This window comes from Rhinolophus hipposideros (assembly GCF_964194185.1).
Source record: "Rhinolophus hipposideros genome assembly, chromosome: 13".
Classification (NCBI taxonomy): domain Eukaryota; kingdom Metazoa; phylum Chordata; class Mammalia; order Chiroptera; family Rhinolophidae; genus Rhinolophus; species Rhinolophus hipposideros.
In genome coordinates, this window is record NC_138059.1 from 49,522,210 (window position 1) to 49,540,557 (window position 18,348).

The window sequence follows — 18,348 nt, forward strand, 5'->3', positions numbered from 1 at the left end:
TAGAGTGCTAACAAAAGCTCTAGAAAGCAACAATTACCTCTGTTGCTTAGCTACATAGTTTAAAATATTCTTATTAAGTGCAGATCACCAGAGAGGCGGGAGTGACAAAAATGCACATGTGCACGACAATGCATTTCACTGTGCTGCTGCCAACTACTAGCATTTTGGGTCATTTCCAGTTTACATAATTGTTTGGTTCAATTGTTTGTTATATACTAAAAGAAAATATTTATTAATTGTTCTTCAGGTAAAAAAGGAGTTCTGCCGATAGAGGTGCCTACGTGCATCTCACACAATGGTTTCCAGGGATGCTCTGCTAGCCTACAAACCAACTTTCTATGTACTCACGTCTCCCTGGCTTTCACTGTAATTTTAAGGAAAAAAAAGTTGAGTGAGCTTTTGAAACTGACAGATCTGTGACAAGGTACTTGTTTCTTCTAGCTTTGTAATTGGCTGCCTACGTTTTTTATGCTATTGTGTTTTTATTTTCCCCAGTGGCCTACTGATTTATCTCCTGCTTTTGCCATCGAAATAACTAAAAGATCCCCCTGCCTTTAGAATTAGAGGGACCTTGGTTTAATTCTGGGCCTGGTATTCATCTCTGTGCAAACTCTAACTGGTCCCGTAACCTTTCTGATGCTGCTGTCCTCACTCACACAGTGAGGCACACTGGTCAGATGGGACCCAACAGGTTTTCAGTAAATAACACCCAACAGGTTTTCAGTAAACAATGACTCTCTTCTCCCTTACTATTTTAGAAGATAGTAATGGCAGAGGAAATGTAGGACCCTCCACATAAGTCAGATGGGGCCTATTTATCATTTAGAATAAGTAGTGAAATTGAGCCCCGTGAAAGGGCACAGTCCATAGCGCAAGGAAGCCTCAGCCCAGGTCACCACCCATGCCACAAATGCTATGGCAAAGCTCACCAACTGTCTGGGGAAACTGGATGGTCAATGTATAATGAGCAATGTGGAGGGGAAACCCCTATGGCTTTGAGATTCAGAGACTGGGGTCATGTGGCTGGCCCAGCACCACCTGCCTGTGTGACTTAAACAGACCCATGTTTTCTGAGTCCTGGATCCTCATCCTCAATATGAGGATAATCCAATGATCCAATGACTAGATGATCCAAAGGCATCCTAGGACAATAAACTAATGTGTTCCTGACATGGTGTTTAATTCTTTATTTTGTTTAATCTACATAATAACTCTAAAAAAGGTACTTTTCTACTCCATTTTACAGAAAGGAAACTATGGTTCTAAAGAGCTAAAGGCTTGCTCAAGATCACACTGCTGGCCAACAGGGGGTGAAATTCAGAACCAGGGCCAGGGCCTCCCAGCTCTATGTTTGTCCGTCTGTAACAAGCTAACCATCAAATCCCACAACCTACAAATGTTATATGTCATCGGTGATGTTTACAAAGTACAGCAACTGTTAGGAGTAACTGTTCAGAATACAAACAGACTATTACTTTCAAAAGTTTAAATATTTTCAATAGTGAATTTATGGAAAGATATTAGAATACAATTGACAGCTAACTCACAATGAAAAACAATGATCACTAAATTATAAATAAAAAAAAATAAAAACAAATACAACAACAAAACAAAAACTAGCAAATAAACCCACCTCTACTTTCTTAATACCACAACAATATAGGTCAAGAAATTCCTAGTGTCTACTTCTGGAGGCAGTCAGAGAGTTGGACAGTTACCAAGGAGAGCCCTTTCTTAGCCCTGAGTGCAATTTCAAAGTGTAAGGGAGATTCAAGGGTCTGGAGCTAACACTTTCCTTGAAGAGTGAAAAAATAAACACCATTTTTGCTTAATATATAAAAGTTCACATTTGTTTATTTGCTTTAAACCAAAGTCTCTACTCTGAGGAGTCTGGTAATCCTAGAAGGCCTATACTAATGGATTCTTGCATGTATATCAGCTGTTCTGCATTAAAACAATTTAAACAAAAGAAAATCCTCTGAAAATCACAACACATTTTGACTTTGACTCCTTCAGTATAATTGGATTTCATTATAATTAGATTTTTGTTCTGTTTCTATAATTATCTCAGTTACTTTTATGGATAAATGAGTACTCCAGGCCTCCTTAATATGTAAATCTTGCTGAAGAAAGCCTTTTTTGGGAAGAAAAGCCTTAAAGAAGTGAATTGTCTTTCAAAGTTCTAAAATTTGAGTGGCTTGTCTCTTATTTGCTATTTATTGAGCGATAATATGTGTTAAAAGTATCATCTCAGCCCCTCGCGCTCCTATAACTGACAGATTTCCCTTAATCATGAGCATATGGCTATAAACTGGGGAATCCACACTGGGTTAATGTCACTGTAAGGTGACCCTTCTTTTTCTTGTCTGCATTGGGAAAGTGTGCACTTGTCCTACCTCCTGGTAGTACTTTGCAAACTTGTCTTATCTTTGCCCCAGTTAAGGTGTATTTGCTCAGTTTTGTTCATCATCCTTAATGTCCACCTGCAGCTCTTTGAAAGACAGCCAGTTGACAATATGGTCTGTAGTTTTGCCATCAAATGGATACAAGCTCATGATCTTAGCTTTCATGAGCACTGTATTTTCTCTTCATCATCTGAACTGCCTGCTGAAGACACAATTGGGCACTCACCTGGCCAGGTAAAGACATTGGAGTACCAAGAGTACCCCAAGAGATGAACAGTCCTTACACTGGGCTTGGGCACTAACTTAACTCTCTTTCCCTCCGGAGAGTGAGGGATAACATGCTCAAAGTACTGAAGACAACTTAGAGTTTTTCTCTTTTGACCAGAGATAGGAGCATCTGTGACCTGTAATTTCTGGAAATGTGACTTTGTGATTTAACATTGTAGAAACTTAGCCGAGTCTACTTTCTAAAGGTAGCCAGAGCTTGGAGATAGTTAGATTATGGAGCATGGTTAGCTGGGAAATAATTTTTTGCTTGTTCTTCGATTTCAGCCTCATGCACAAGTAGTTGGTGATATTCTGACTCCTGGAGCACTAACTACCAGGGACTAATGGAACTAACTGTGAACTGGGTAGAAACACATCCTAAATTTTTAAAATAGTAACTACATATCACTTAGCATGCAAACAACATTTGATGAATGAGTGAAGAATTGAATTAATAAAACATAATGTGTGCCTATAGGTAAATTAAAATGATTTATTTGGGAAATAATGGCCACAGTGATAAATTTTCTATAATGCATCATTTTCTGAATGAAGGAGAATCTAAACTGCCAACTTTAGGTCCCTTCTGCCATCCATTGCTATAAATATTTATTTTTAAAATGTTGAAAATATTAAGGTCACAGTCCACTGGCATTGGTCCGTGGTGTTATCATCAATTATATTTGGGGGGCGGGGGTGCTAAATTATACTACGTGTTTATAAAAAAAATACAAAAACAAATGTTTTATTAATATGTCATATGTTGAAGCTTAAATGTGTCCTTTTATTTTGAACGGTTCTTTCAGGCATTAGTTATCCATCCTATTAGGGAGCCAAGATACTCTGCAACTTTAAGGCTTAGTACCTTTTATTTTCTTCAGAAAGGTCAAGGACACTCTGGTACTTATCTTTAGATATTCCACAGTTACTAATAAAAAATTGGCCCTCAATAAATGGATGCTGAGTGAAATTAAGTGTTTAGTTTTGTTTCCAAATTGGAATATGGTTTGAACCATACAGACTGTATGTTCTACATAAATAAAGGCTGAGTCTTTGGTGCCAGGGCATATGAAAAGTTCGGGGCACTCCTCCTTGCTACCTGTGTTAGGTTGTTTGTTGGTTTCCAGAAGACCATCATCCTCCTCTGCTTCAGTCCTGGTGTCACGCTCTTTGCAGTCCATGTTTGGGCTGTAGTGTCGGGGCTTCATTAGCAGGGATTTTCTCTTGTTAACTGGGACACCCGAAGCCTGTTCTTCAGCTCTCCTCTTCTTCACCGTGGAACAATCATATGCAGCACTGTGGCGATTGAGAATGTGGTATTATAAATCAAGAACTTGGTAAAATAGTTTACTGCTATTTGCCCTTTGACTTTACTGAAGTATAATCTAAAGTCATGAAAACTTGGGCCTAAAGGTTTAGGGTTCATTGTTGGCACTAACAACTCACCCATTGAATAAATTGTGGATTCTATTTTACTGCCTATCAAAATAGTTTTAAAAAAATCATCCTTAATCCTGAGTAAGCATATGTTAATATGTGCTTTGCTTGGCACTATACTAAATACCTAGGGAGGGATGAAACAAAATTTGACTGGTTTGCTAATCCTAAGAAACAACTAATGTGAAAAATATACCACCAGATAAAACAAAGAAAAACAAAACAAAACAACGACAAAAAGTGTCCAGTATGGATAAATCACAAGGTTCTTCAATAGTTGTTTGCTACCCAAACTATTTATCTCTGCCACAGTTGAATATCAAACTTTAGATGTAACTTCCTGAGTTTTGACTTGAAAGAAAGAAGCATAAAGGGAGGGGACAAGTTATGAACATTCAATCAACCCATGTCCAGTCACACACACACACACACACACACACAAAAGGTGAAAAGATGCTACATGGCATTTTGCTTTTTGATTCTTACCAATTTGGTACAAAGAACAGACACATAAAAGGAAGAGAAATAAGATTGGAATTCACAAAAATGCACAACAGTTTATTTTTACTCCTGTTCTCATATGGTTCTATTTGGATATGCTCCTGAGGGTGGCCCTTTCAAAATAGATTTTTTTTTTTTTTTACACACAGCTCTCTCGGAATTAATGTAGATCATTGTATGTATTGAAGTTAACACAAACATTCTCTTGGCAAGATCCAGCAAACCAGAGGGTTTAGCCAACCGTGTGAGTCTATGAGAGATATTTATTAAATGCTCTAGGAACAAACTTGTAAGAGGTTTAGATGAAAAGATTCAGAGGAGAGAATCCTAGACTCAGAGCAGTAAGATATTACTTACTCCATCACTAAAAATGATGAAATACTCAGTAATATTGCTAAATAGACAAAGGCCTTAAATTGTTCTCTTAGAAACATCAATGCAAAGATGGTGGCCCATTCATGAAAATTATTTTATTATAGTCACAGATGAAAACTTCAGAGGAAAAAAGTGCTATTCCTTTTAGGAGAAAAAAATGATTTCAGGAAGAGAGATAATTCAAGAGGGTTAGAAATTTCTTAAATAAGATTAAAAATAGGAGAATTTAAAATTATTCTGAGGGAGCATTGTAGTTACTAAATAAACAAATATGCTTTTGCACAATTTCTTTGATGAGTTCAAATTAAAAGTGAAAGTACAGATGATGGAGCAAAAGAGGATATAACCAGATGACCATGGCAGCAAACACATGCCTTTATAAGAAGACTGCAGCAAATGAAGACCCACATGGCCTAAACCTGACAGTTTGTCAAGGAACATTAGTCTATAACATGCAGTTATAAAGTAATGAAAGTGAGCACAGAGAAGCAGAACTGCTTTACACTTGCCTCCTTTGTCAAGGAGATTGACCTTTGAAGGAGGAGGGACTGAAGAAACATATCAAAGGGGAATAAATTTCTTAGTCATGTGAAATGAGTTCAAGAAGTTCCCTAAACTATTACAGTTAAAGTCTCCTAAATCAAGTGAGTTTCCATCAAAGATACTCAGAAAATATACAAGTAAGACCAGTAAACCATCATCTCAAACCAAAAGGATTTACATAAAATGAGAGAGGCTTCTGGCAAATATTATTCCGATATTAAAACAGGGAAAGAAAGTGGAAAGAGGCTGAGAAAGTTTACGAAAATGAATATTTTTCAGTGTCAGTAAACACTGATTAATGATACCTGGGTCTCTAAAAAAAACTGGTCAGTCAGAAAAAAGTCATTTCTTTCTTTAATGGTTGGGGTGATGAATGAGGCTGCACATCTACCTGTAAGATACTTACAAATTTTGTGATGTTAACATTATTATCCAAATTTACTTATAAGGACAAATTACATTCCCGAAATCCCATATCTGGTAGTTGGTGGTGCTGATATTTGAATCCCACTCTTCTGGACTTCAAGGCTCATGCTCTCCCTTTCATGTTGCCAATTAGAACAATTAATTTGGGTAATTTCAATCTGCATTTGACAACTTGGTGAAGTAGTACCTGGATAAACCAGTCACTTCTCTAACTGGAAGGAAGCTGCCTATTACAGGGCTTTATCAGGTGCAGATATATATGACATTCATTAGATTTGGAGATGCTATTGAGCTGCAGCAATGAAAAACATGTTGCAAAATGTAATTAAGACACTCAAAATGTTCATATCTGGAGCAGTAGAATGAAACTAATGAGATGACATTTAATGGTAATAAAAATCAAGTTCAGTACTTGGGTCCAAATAATAACTGTGCAAGGAGGAAGCATATAAGGTTTTATCTTAAGGATTAGGTTGGTGCAAAAGTAATTGCAGATTTTGCAATTATTTTTAACCTTTTAAATCACAATTACCTTTGCACCAACCTACAAATTTAGCTTAAAATAAATTATTGTGTTTGATATTAACTGTGTATGAATTTCCTTAAATAATATATTAGCTGTGTAATCTGTGACAAATAATTGAATTTTTTTGAACACCAAATTCCTTACCCATCAAACACGGATAGTTCTTTTTATATCACAAGCTGTAGATAAAGTAGATAACTTCTGTGCTGGTAAGGACAAAATAGGTGAAGTTAGAGCTGTTCTGACTCCCAGCTCAGTGCTCTTTAGACTCCATCAACATCAGGCTGATGTTGCTACTATGCAACATCACAAACTCTCCTTGGCACACTGTGCAGACTTATGCATATTTGTATGTCCATGAATGCATTTTCTTTTTTTACATATTATTTATATTTACATAAATTATGTTAGATTTACACATAACATTTTCTTTCAATCTCACACTCTGCATTTTTCTCCATTGCAAAGCAGCCATAGCCCAGGCAGCATTTGAAGCTAAAATGAAAGGACTTATAATAAATATTACCCTTTGTGTGTGCATGGAAAATGGTCCCTTTTTCTAGTTTTCCCTGAGGGCACACTATTTTGGCTTTATTGTGACACTTCACTGTGACACTGCAATGAGGGAAAGCCATGCTTTACAGGTCACTGAAAGAAATGCCACAAATTGCTAACATATCTTCTCAAGGTTGCCAGAAATAATTTCCACTGGGTTGTGCTTTCCCATCTGTGGAGCTCTGAAATGTTAAGGAAATAAATGAGCTCTATTATCTATATTTTTCTAGTAGATGAGAAAGAAAGAGAGAAAATACACTCACCACTGCATTTATTGTTCTATTCAATCAAACTGTTGCTTTAAACATCCAGAGTCCTCCAGGGAACTTTATCAATGCACCAAATACCTTTCAACACTATATTTCATATCTGTGGTTTTTGTTTTATTAAAATATCTTTAAAGGATCTGTATTTTTACAGATCCAAGGGAAATTTTTAGTTACATATTTGAGAAATGCTTCCATTTAGAAACTCAAATTCTAATTTGAAATCATACTCCATTTGATGAAAACGTGTGGCTAAAATATTATTAAAATGACTGAGGAAAACAACAATTAGATAACATTAATAATATACTTAGTGCTGGAATTATGTTTAGAAGTCAAATTCATTAACCCTTCAGGTCTCAAAGAATATAACAAACTAGGAAACTGTGAAACCCCAAAATCTGTCCAATAAGAACTGGGCTCCAGAACAGTTTTCCAGCTTATTTTCCACAGTAATAAATTCTCAGTGCAAGTTACTAGAAGATATGTAACACATTTTTTAAAATGTAGCTTCAGAAATAGATATTTTCTGAGCATACCCACTCCCCCAAAGAATATAACAGAAAAATAAATGAAAGTTATTAATCCCTGAATCCAAGGAAACTATTTGCATGCTCTAGTATTTCCATGGAAAATTCATAGTGAGTATTCCTACTGGTTTCTTCTAATTAGGCAGAATACTACGGACTCATTGAAAGGGACCAGGAACTATGAATTTGAATGAAGAAGAAGAAGAAGAAGAAGAAGAAGAAGAAGAAGAAGAAGAAGGAGAAGGAGAAGGAGAAGGAGAAGGAGAAGGAGAAGGAGAAGGAGAAGGGGAAGGGGAAGGGGAAGGGGAAGGGGAAGGGGAAGGGGAAGGGGAAGGGGAAGAGGAAGAGGAAGAGGAAGAGGAAGAGGAAGAGGAAGAGGAAGAGGAAGAGGAAGAAGAAGAAGAATAACAAAGGTCTGATGATTAAATAAGAAAAAATTACACTATTATTTTTTCAGAGACAACGATTGAGGAAAACCAAAAACAATCTACAAATAAAACATTAAAATAAGGGAGCAAATTTAGTGAGGGCACTATTAAAAACTTATTTGAACTTCTATAAACCAGCAATAAAAAATTTATGAAAATAATAAAAAATATAAAACCACTTATAATACATAGAAGTAAAAAATACTTAGGAATAAACATAACAAAGGATGTGTAAAACTCATATAAAACAAATAGTATTTTGAGAAAATTAAAGAATACTTAAATAAATGGAGAAATATAAAATGTTCATGGAATAAAAGACTCAGTATTGCGATATTTCAATTCTCCCAAATTTATCTATTACATTCAATGCAATCCCAAATAAAATGTCTAGAATAATTTTCTTTTTAGAAATTAACAAGTTAATTCTGAATTTTAATGAAAATAAAAAGAACCAAAAACAACAAAGACTATCTTGAAGAAGAATGACAACAAAGTTAGAAGAGTTACAGACTTGGATGTCAAAGTTAATCATTAATCTGTAGTACTTAAGATGTGGTGTTATTGGTGCAAGCATAAACAAATAGACCAATGGAACAGAATAGACGTTCTATCTATTGGGTCCGGAAATAAGCCCGCACATAATAGACCTGGCAATTAAGTTTGAGAACTTGTTGCAACAATGTTGCTAAACTTTTTTTGGTATCAGAGGGATTATTCATTATAAATTTGTACCAACTGGACAACAGTTAACAAGTTTACTATTTGGAAGTGCTGAAAAGGCCGTGTGAAAAACTTAGGCGACCTGAACTTTTCGCCAACAATTCATGGCTCTTGCGTCACTACAGTGCTCCAGCTCACATGGTACTGTCTGTGAGGGGGTTTTTAGGCAGTAAACAAATAAGTGTATTGGAACACCCTCAATAGTCACCTGATCTGGCCCCCAATGACTTCTTTCTTTACCCAAAGATAAAGGAAATATTGAAAGGAAGATATTTTGATGGCATTTAGGACATCAAGGGTAATACGATGACAGCTCTGATGGCCATTCCAGAAAGAGTTCCAAAATTGCTTTGAAGAGTGGACTAGGAATTGATGTTGGTGCATAGCTTTCCAAGGGGAGTACTTCAAAGGTGACAGTAGTGATATTCAGCAATGAGGTATGTAGCACTTTTTCTAGCATGAGTTCATGAACTTAATTGTCAGCTCTTGTATATGGTAAATTTATGATAAAGGTGTCATTGGGGAAAGGATTATTTCTTCAATGAATGACACTAGCTTAATTGGATATCTAGCTGGAAAAAAAAATCTTGCCTTCTACCTTACCACAAAGAATTTCAGAAGGATTTTGGATTTAAAACATGCACTGTAAAACAATAAAGCTTCTAGGAAAAAATGTGAGGCAATATTTTCACGACTTTAACAAAGATTTCTTAACCAGTTTACAAAATGCACAATTTAAAAGAAAAAAAATCCTGATAAATTAGACCACATTAAAATTAAGTTTTTATTCACCTAAAGATAACAACCAGTAAATGGAGCTTCCTATCAATATTCTGTTCTTGATCTATTTACATAAGCATGTTCAGGTTGCAGAGATTCTTTGAGTTCTTTTCTTTATGATATATACATGCTTCTCTCTCTCTCTGTCTCTCTCTCTCTGTCTCTGTCTCTCTGTCTCTCTATCTCTCTCTGTCTCTCTGTCTCTGTCTCTCTCTCTCTCTCTCTCTCTCTCTCTCTCTCTATATATATATATATATATATATATATATATATATGTATATATGTATATATACAATTTTTAGAAGACCAATAAGAGTGAAAAAAGTAAGCCACAGAGTGGGGAAAAGTATTTGCAATTCATGTATACTATATATATGCACTCTAAATAATCATTATATAATGCTATATCATTGATAATTTGAATAGATGGCTCCAAGAACTAAGGTGAAATTAGGAGTGGCTTGGTTTACCAGCCTCTCAGTCACTAACCCGAAGGATTTGTACATTCCTTGCTTCAAATCTTGGCTCTGTGGGTATAATGATCATAGTCCCCAAAAGGAGAATACTTCCACTGGGGTACACAGTATGAGTTCAAATAAACTTTAAATTCTGACTGCATCTCAGTCACTTGGACTTCTTGTGTTTAGAGATCAAAAGTCAAGGAACAGAGTCAACATCCTGGCAGGAGTAATTGACCCTGATCATTGGGACTAGGAAGGTTGCCATTCCATTTTGGTGACAGGGAAGAATACATTTGGCACTCAAGTGATCTACTGAAGTGTCTCTAACTTCTTTCTGGCACACACTTGACAGCAAATCAACATGTCCTGCAGCCAGAGACTCTGAAAGTCATGGTGACCAGTGTCTCAAATCCCTTAAGGATGAAGGTCTGAGTCAGGCTGCCAAGTAAGCCATCTAGATTAGTAGATGTACTTGGCAAGGATAAAGGGATTGAATAGAAGAGTAAATAGGCAGTGAACTTAATACGCAAAGTAAGTGAATTTGAACTGTGAAAAAGTACACTGTAGTGTATACTGTGGCATGTCACTAACCTCTCCCCACTACAGGACTAAGGTATTAATTTCCCCCACCTGAGGAAAGTGTTGGAAGCTAATGGATCTGAGCTGAATCCATTTCTGGGACTTGCCCTCAGTCAGAGAACGCTCTACTTCCAAATCACAGCCTCATGGGGACAGCCCATATTCAACCTTGCCATAAGACAGAAAAAGCTGTAAAGAGCAATTTCAGCCCCAGAGCTCCCAGTAAGAATGGCTGAGACTTGTGCTGCAATTGTGTTGTAATTCAACTTCTCACACTGCCCAGTCCTGCTTCCTTTTCTGCTAACAGGTATTGTTGTCAAGAGCATGCCTCCAAAAGCATTGTGTCAAAATTCCTGTTTTAGTCTGTTGTTCAGAGAACCTAACCTGGGGCAAGGGCAGTAGTGGTGGCTAAGCTAGAGGAGCTGGGAGCTTTGGAGCTCGCTCTTGACCTACAGGACTTAGATACAGTCCCTCTTATGGTCCGTTCTGATGGTTTAGAAAGTACATGGTCATGGCTGCCGTTTTTGGTTTTTGCTCTATGCTCCATTTGAAGCAAAAAGGAGACAGAATTCATTATCATTCATTTAGGAAACCAAGAGATATTGATGCATTTGACTTAAAAGACCAAGGATGGAGAAATATGTTATTTTATTTGACAAAACAGTGTATTATTTTGACATATGGTTTTCATATTGCTCTATTGGGATATCCATCTGGGGTGAATCTTTAACATTGTATTTTCAATTTTAAAATCTGAAATAGATTGACATATTTCAGTGACTTTTCCAAGGAGTTTATTATCTCAGTATAACAAAACATATAAAAGTGTGAGACATGACCTCTCTTTGCTAAGAACTCATAATCTAACTTATGGAAAGAAAGTAAACACAAGACAACAATAACTAATAAGAGAATATGCAATAAAATTTGAAATGAGAGACACAAGGAATATGTAAGAGAGATAGGTCAGAAATGAAGAAGACAGGATGGATACTCTTCTCCATGTGTTTTAACAGATAAGCTTCCTTTTAATGATCTAAAATACCACCTACTGAAATCTAAAAACCTCATTAAAAAAAGAAAATGTAATCTTAATATTATGCTTTAGGAAGTAGAGCTTTCAATATTTCCTCACCGCACATTTCACAAAATGAACAAATTATCCTAAATGCCTAAATCATTTCTGGTAAGAATTTAGGCAATGTATAGTCATTTGCCCCCCCATACATGATGTCACATTAGATGCAATGCTATATTCTCTCTGCATTTCTTAATTGTTTTAATTTAGGAGGTGGTCACTTCACTTCCTAAAACCCTCTGACCCAGCACTCTGTGTTGTGGACATCCTGACAATCGGCAACCTGCAACAACTATTTGACTCCACTTTAAGGAAATCAGGAGACAGCAGCCTGAGTAAAAATTAAAGTCACATGTTCATTTGAAAGAAGGCTCATGATTTCTAAGAGAGGTAAAGGCCATCATAAATGACAAATTTATTTTTATGCAGTGAGGATTATAGAGATATTGCTCATTCTTCAAACACAGTCCCTGAAGTTCATGAGTCAGCTCTCTCAGCTATGTTTTAGAAACTTGTGACCACGCTCATATTTACAGAGCTATGTCAAGCTATAACATGCCCAACAGTAAACCTATAATTTAAGCTTCTCCTATTAATCTTGTCATAAATTCATCACAGTTGTTGCTATTTATTGATGGTTGGTTTGCTTTATGGAACACTGATTCCATTGGCAAGGTTATTTGATAACATCAGGTTTATTAGAGGGGAGAATTTTTTTCCCCATAAGGCCAGAGCTAATAGATATTTTCTCCTTATTTAATTGGGATTAAGTTTTATGAATGATTAATTAATTGCATAATATCCACACCAGTTTTTTCATAAAAGAGCCACGTATTAATAATGATTATAATAATAATAGTAGTAATAATAATAAAAATTTGCTCTAAATCATGAGGTAATAATTAAATGGAACTAAGAACACTTCCAACAAACATCCTGCTGCCCTCCCATGCCAGGTGAACATATCCTCCGTTGGGATGTCCTTCCAGCAACAATGTCAAGACACATTGCTTCTATGCCACATCGCACATTTAGCATGAGTATAAAACATAATCATAATGGTAATTCTTTCTCCTAGTAACCTGGAAACATCTGCAAGAAAGCAGAGACTGTTTCTTGTCCATTTAATATCTCCTGTGTGTAATAGAAGGCCTGTGTCTTTACACATGTTTAGTATATGTTCACTGAAGTTGAACTCCACCCAGATGTGAGCGTATAAACATGACTTTGGTGCAAACATGAACCTAGAGAATTGCCTTTCTCTAGGAGATGTCTCAAAAAGCTATCCATTGAATGTACAGATGATGTACCTATCCCACCCTCCTTGAAACAAGAGTTCACTGATCTGTGCAAGCTTTTGTTGCTAGTTCCCGTCACCACTGATGATGTGCTTTTTCCAGACAGCCAAAAGAGAGACAGGAGGTAAGTTAACAGTATCAAGTAAGTGAAGAAATCCCAGTTGGTCCATAAAAAGATTGACCAAATAACCACGACATTAGGAACTAATCAATCCCAAACTCTGCTCTCCAGGAATACAGAACAATCATATAGTTTTAAAGATAATTCAATCCTCTCATGAATCAAAAATTTTAAAGAAACAACTATTTAATAATTAATTAAAATACAAAATAATACACCAGCATCAGGAGTACACTCTAATATAAAGTTTAAATTATCTTTGCTTTATACCCAAAGACAATGTATTTCAGTTAAATAATAAGGGTACCATTGATCTCCTTTTAATGGCCTATAGGTTGATCAAACAATTCGGTTAATGTATAGCCACATCTCAGTCATGCAATATATAAATAGTTCATTGGCATTTTCAGAAATATAATATGATGGATCATAGGGATTCCCCTCAAAAAAGAAATTGACTATATTAAGATAAAATTAGAAAATTAAAGACAGCAAAGAGATGATCATTATGGATTTTAAAATCAGGATACTGAAAGAATTTAGAAAGAAGTTAAATACAAAGGGATATTTGTTGTTGTTTGCTTGTAAATTTGGCTTCGTTAAAGCCAGACTGTTATTTTAATTTACTTTCTCTTAAGTATAAAAAAACAATAAAATATATGTGATCTTGTATTAATTTTGTCAAACAGTATAAAATTAAAGGTATTAAGAAAAATTAAACATAAATGATCTTATTTTGATCATGAAGTAATACAAAAACAAAATTCACACATTTCATAAGTACTTTGCGAAAATAATGATTATATTTGAGAAGATATTTAAAATATGTCTTACTTAAAAAATCTTTAAGATTATTGCATCATCTTAGTTGATCTATGATATTTTATTATAGATTGTATCTGCTGAAAATTAAATTTAGTTGAATAATAATAGAACCTTGACAATTCAAGTAAAATGCATTTGTAGAATCGAGTTCAAAGTGACTCTTTTTACTTTAATTAGTCAATAATCTGAATTCTTTTTTTAACTTGAAGCTTGTATTCCTAACCAAAAATTCTATCTATCTATCTATCTATCTATCTATCTATCTATCTATCTATCTATCTAGAGAGCTGTGAAATTTCATGATGGAGATAAAAACACTGCATTTTTGCATATTATGTGAGTATGTTATAAAACTATATACATTAATTGTTTGTGTATTCACAGATACCTCATTTTGAAGCAAAATAAAGTTTGCCCTCATTTAATTTCACTAGCATAGTATTTTATATAATTTTATATAGAAATTGTGTCACCAGCAGAAATTTTGTTAGCAGCATATACTAGCAAAGACGGTGAGATTTAAAAAGTAAAAAACTTAAATGCTGCTTAAGTAATAACAGGTTGAGACCTCCTGCCTCCTACAACCCCTAGGCTGGGTCTTAAGACTGCACAGTCTGCCTGGGTACCTCCAACTTTTGGTGGAGGAACCAGCAATACTGGCTCAGCTTTTCACTGGGGGTAAGGATTTTAAGCTCTAAATCTCAAATTTAAATGAAAAAGAAATGTTAAATACAAGTACGAGTATCTTCATATTATTTTCAAATCACCCCCATGAATGATGCACAAAAGTTTTATTTGTCTTGCCATTTTATCAATATCCTATTTTATGTTGCTTGGTGAGTAACGACATCAAAAATCCTACTTCAGCTCTCATTTTTGAAAGTCATCTCCCCGAATTTGCAACTTATTTATACTTTATCTATATTAATTTATAGTTTACATATGTATGTAGCACAGTTCTTTGAGCTTCCTAGAGGTCATGGAGTATTTTTTGTGATCATCTAGGCACTGTACAAGCACTTTCTGCAGTTTGAGGAGAAATAGAACCCTTCCAGGTACACTTTTAAACAAAGAAAAAACAGTTTACTTCATCATAAAACTTAGAGATCAAAATGATTTGCAGTTATTTTATAATCAGAATGACACTGCAGCATTATTTATGGTGGCCAGGGCATTGAAACAACCTAAGTGTTCTTCAATGGGTGGTTGGATTAAGAAGCTGTGACACACACACACACACACACACACGCACACACACACACAGGAATACTACTACTCAGTCATAAAAAGGATGAAATACTGCCATTTGCAACAACGTGGATTGATCTTGAGAGTATCATCCTAAGCGAAATAAGTTAGATGAAAAAGGACAAGAACCGTATGATTTCACTCATATGAGGAATAAAAATAGCAACAAATGAGCAAGCAAACAAACTTACAGACACAGACAACAGTATGGAGGATGAAGAGGGTGAAAGAGGTCAAATATATGGTGATGGAGGGAGATTATATAATATGGAAGATGTATCATAGAACTGTACACTTGAAACTTTTATGCTATTAACCAATGTCGCCTCAATACATTTAATAAAAACATCAGAATGGGAACTTTGAGACTTAATGGAGATTGGTGAGTAGAATGCAGAACCACTATCCAGGCACTGGCAAAATTCCATTTCAAAAATCCTATTTTATCTCTCATTTTTGAATGGGAACATCAGAATGGAGTAGGCAACAGTGATTGCAAAGTACACATAGAAAAACATTTGCTCTAAATTAGTTTCAAACAAAAGTAACAAAAGTGATTAATATTTAATTTGTGATCATGTGAATAAACTCAAGATCATGTGAATTAGCCAGACAACTCAGAGGGGAATGGTGAACAATTTACAAAGAAATTATCTCTATTTAGCACCATGTCCAAAACCGTCAAATACCAAGTTCCTATTTATGTTTGTGATGCATACATCCTTATTAACGAAAATTATCTAATTTCTTCACAAAGTAAAAATCATTAACTAATGATGGGTTTGGAGCTTCTTTGTTACTGTGGGTCAATCACTCACAAAACACTCAGGCTGGGGCCACATAAGTAAAACTGAGTTAATTTAGTAGGGCTTGACATGAAGATAAGGAAACACAAAGGTCTAATTAGTACTCTAATGAATAAAGCATAGGTGTCCTTCTGTTCTCTCACATGAACATTTTTCTCTTTTTCCCAAGGTGCGCATACATAACTCTTTCTAAGGAGCAGTCTCTGAACGGTTATTGAGAATGACAGACAATGGAGCTTAATATAAGTTCAAAAATTTGATGTAAGAATTAAATGTTTTACATGTAATAGATAATTATAACCATATCTCACATATTAGAAACTAATATAGTGATTTCTCTTTGAAATATAACTAATTCATTAATTCTAGGTAAAATTTATGGATAAATAGTTTTATCGGGTATTATTTATTTCATATATTTTTAGTAAGAAGGAGAGTCATATTATTTTTATTATCTAGAACAAATTTTATTAATGTTGACCTTTTCATTATTCACTGGTTTCTTTTACTGGCAATTTCTGTTGTAGTTTCTACTAAAGATATTTCTCAATGTTCAAAAGAATGTGTTTCTCAATTTTGAGTAAGGTGGGCCTAGTATGAACATTTAGAATAGAAATTTGCAGAAGAAGGAAAGGTGAGAGAGAGGAAGAAAGTGTGTGAGATTGAGGCTATCAAAATGAAGGAAGTCAGGGAGGCTAGGGAAAAGAATGGAAATTAAGAGTGTGTGTGTAGAGGGGAAAGCACATTAGATAGTCAAAGATGAATAGACATAAAGACACTGACAGCAACTTAAAAAGGAGACACAGACACAACAGTATGAGGTAAAGATACACCCACTGAGGGGAAACAAAACAAAACAGGCATGTATACAAACACAATTTCATCAAGTAATATGAGTACTATGATAATTTTTTGGCTTTCAAAATTACTGACAAAAGACTTTTTAAGAGTATGTGGCTGCTTTATGACGACTATCCAAAAATGCCAATTTTATTTCTTCATATTTACCTGCATGAAGATATTTGGTCCATAAATCTAGGTTACCCTGGACTGAAAAACTAGAACCTACAGATATACACAAGGGCTTTGTTATGAAAAAGAATTGTCTGATATTTGCAATGCTTCCATTTATCCTTCTCACCTTCCCAAAACATACTATGAATCATTTCACAGAACTAGCTGCCGTGCTTGGAGTAATATTGAAAAGGAGGATCAAGTGTTAAAATAATGAAGTGACTTAGAAGTCACCTACTTTGATATACTATTATAATTATGTGTATATAAATGTATGTGTAATATCTCTCTATATGTGTATGCGTAAGTATATATACTTGCTTTTAAAGGCTGTGCCTGATTTAGAAGTACTCAACTAAAAATGAAGCCTACAAGTGCCGCATGTCTTTTCCTGTAACCCACCAACCCCTTCTATGCACACATGTTCTTTGCTTCCTATTCACTACCAGAGCTTCTGAGAAATTACCCCTCCTGCCCATCTATCCCAGCCCCCACTAAGTCAGACAGGCTTGGTCCCAACATGGTTTTGCAATCTCCTAATGAAACAGGCTGGCCACCTTCCTGGGGCATTCATGGGATGCTGCTATATTTCCATTTAACAGTGGGGGTAGAAGTGAGTGACTATTTTGCCAGCACATGAATCCTAGTCTAAATGTGTAGTTTAATATTACATCATACAACCTTTTTTTAAAAAATTCATATTGTCATTCAGGATATTATACAACTGTGCTTCCCTGAGACGGCCAAAGCAACTGGAGACCCATTTCTGAGCCAGAGTTAACTCATCTAGACAATGTGGACAGTAGCATCTGTTCATATCCTGCAAAACAGGATATTGAAAGTGTTTGCACAATTCCTGAGACACAGGCAATGATTCAGGGCATGGAAGGGCTTAGTATACCCGCTTTACAATTTGACCCACATGTTGGTTGGATGTACTTCTGGGAGTTATCCTGTAAATCATTATTTACAAGGATATTTCCATGGGTAATAGGGATCATGAGGTTAAAAACCTGTTTGCAGTCTTGGTCTACAATGTTGTCAAGAAATTGTACTGCATTTGTTTTAGATATAGAAATAAACTGAACATCAAAGCTTAATTCATTAAAGCATAAAATTATAAAAATTGAAGACATTTGGATCTTAGAGTATACGC

The 18,348-nt window shown here is 35.3% G+C and overlaps 1 protein-coding gene across 7 annotated transcripts in view; it reads right to left on the reverse strand.

Annotated features, from left to right (window-relative positions):
• The window catches only part of ST18 (ST18 C2H2C-type zinc finger transcription factor), a 141,478-nt gene that overhangs the window by 68,313 nt on the left and 54,817 nt on the right, over positions 1-18,348 (reverse strand). For all 7 annotated transcript variants that reach the window (XM_081070192.1, XM_081070194.1, XM_081070197.1 and 4 more), the window contains one exon: positions 3,772-3,968. In XM_081070192.1, coding sequence (XP_080926318.1) covers positions 3,772-3,968 — 197 coding nt within the window. The remainder of the gene's footprint in view (positions 1-3,771; positions 3,969-18,348) is intronic.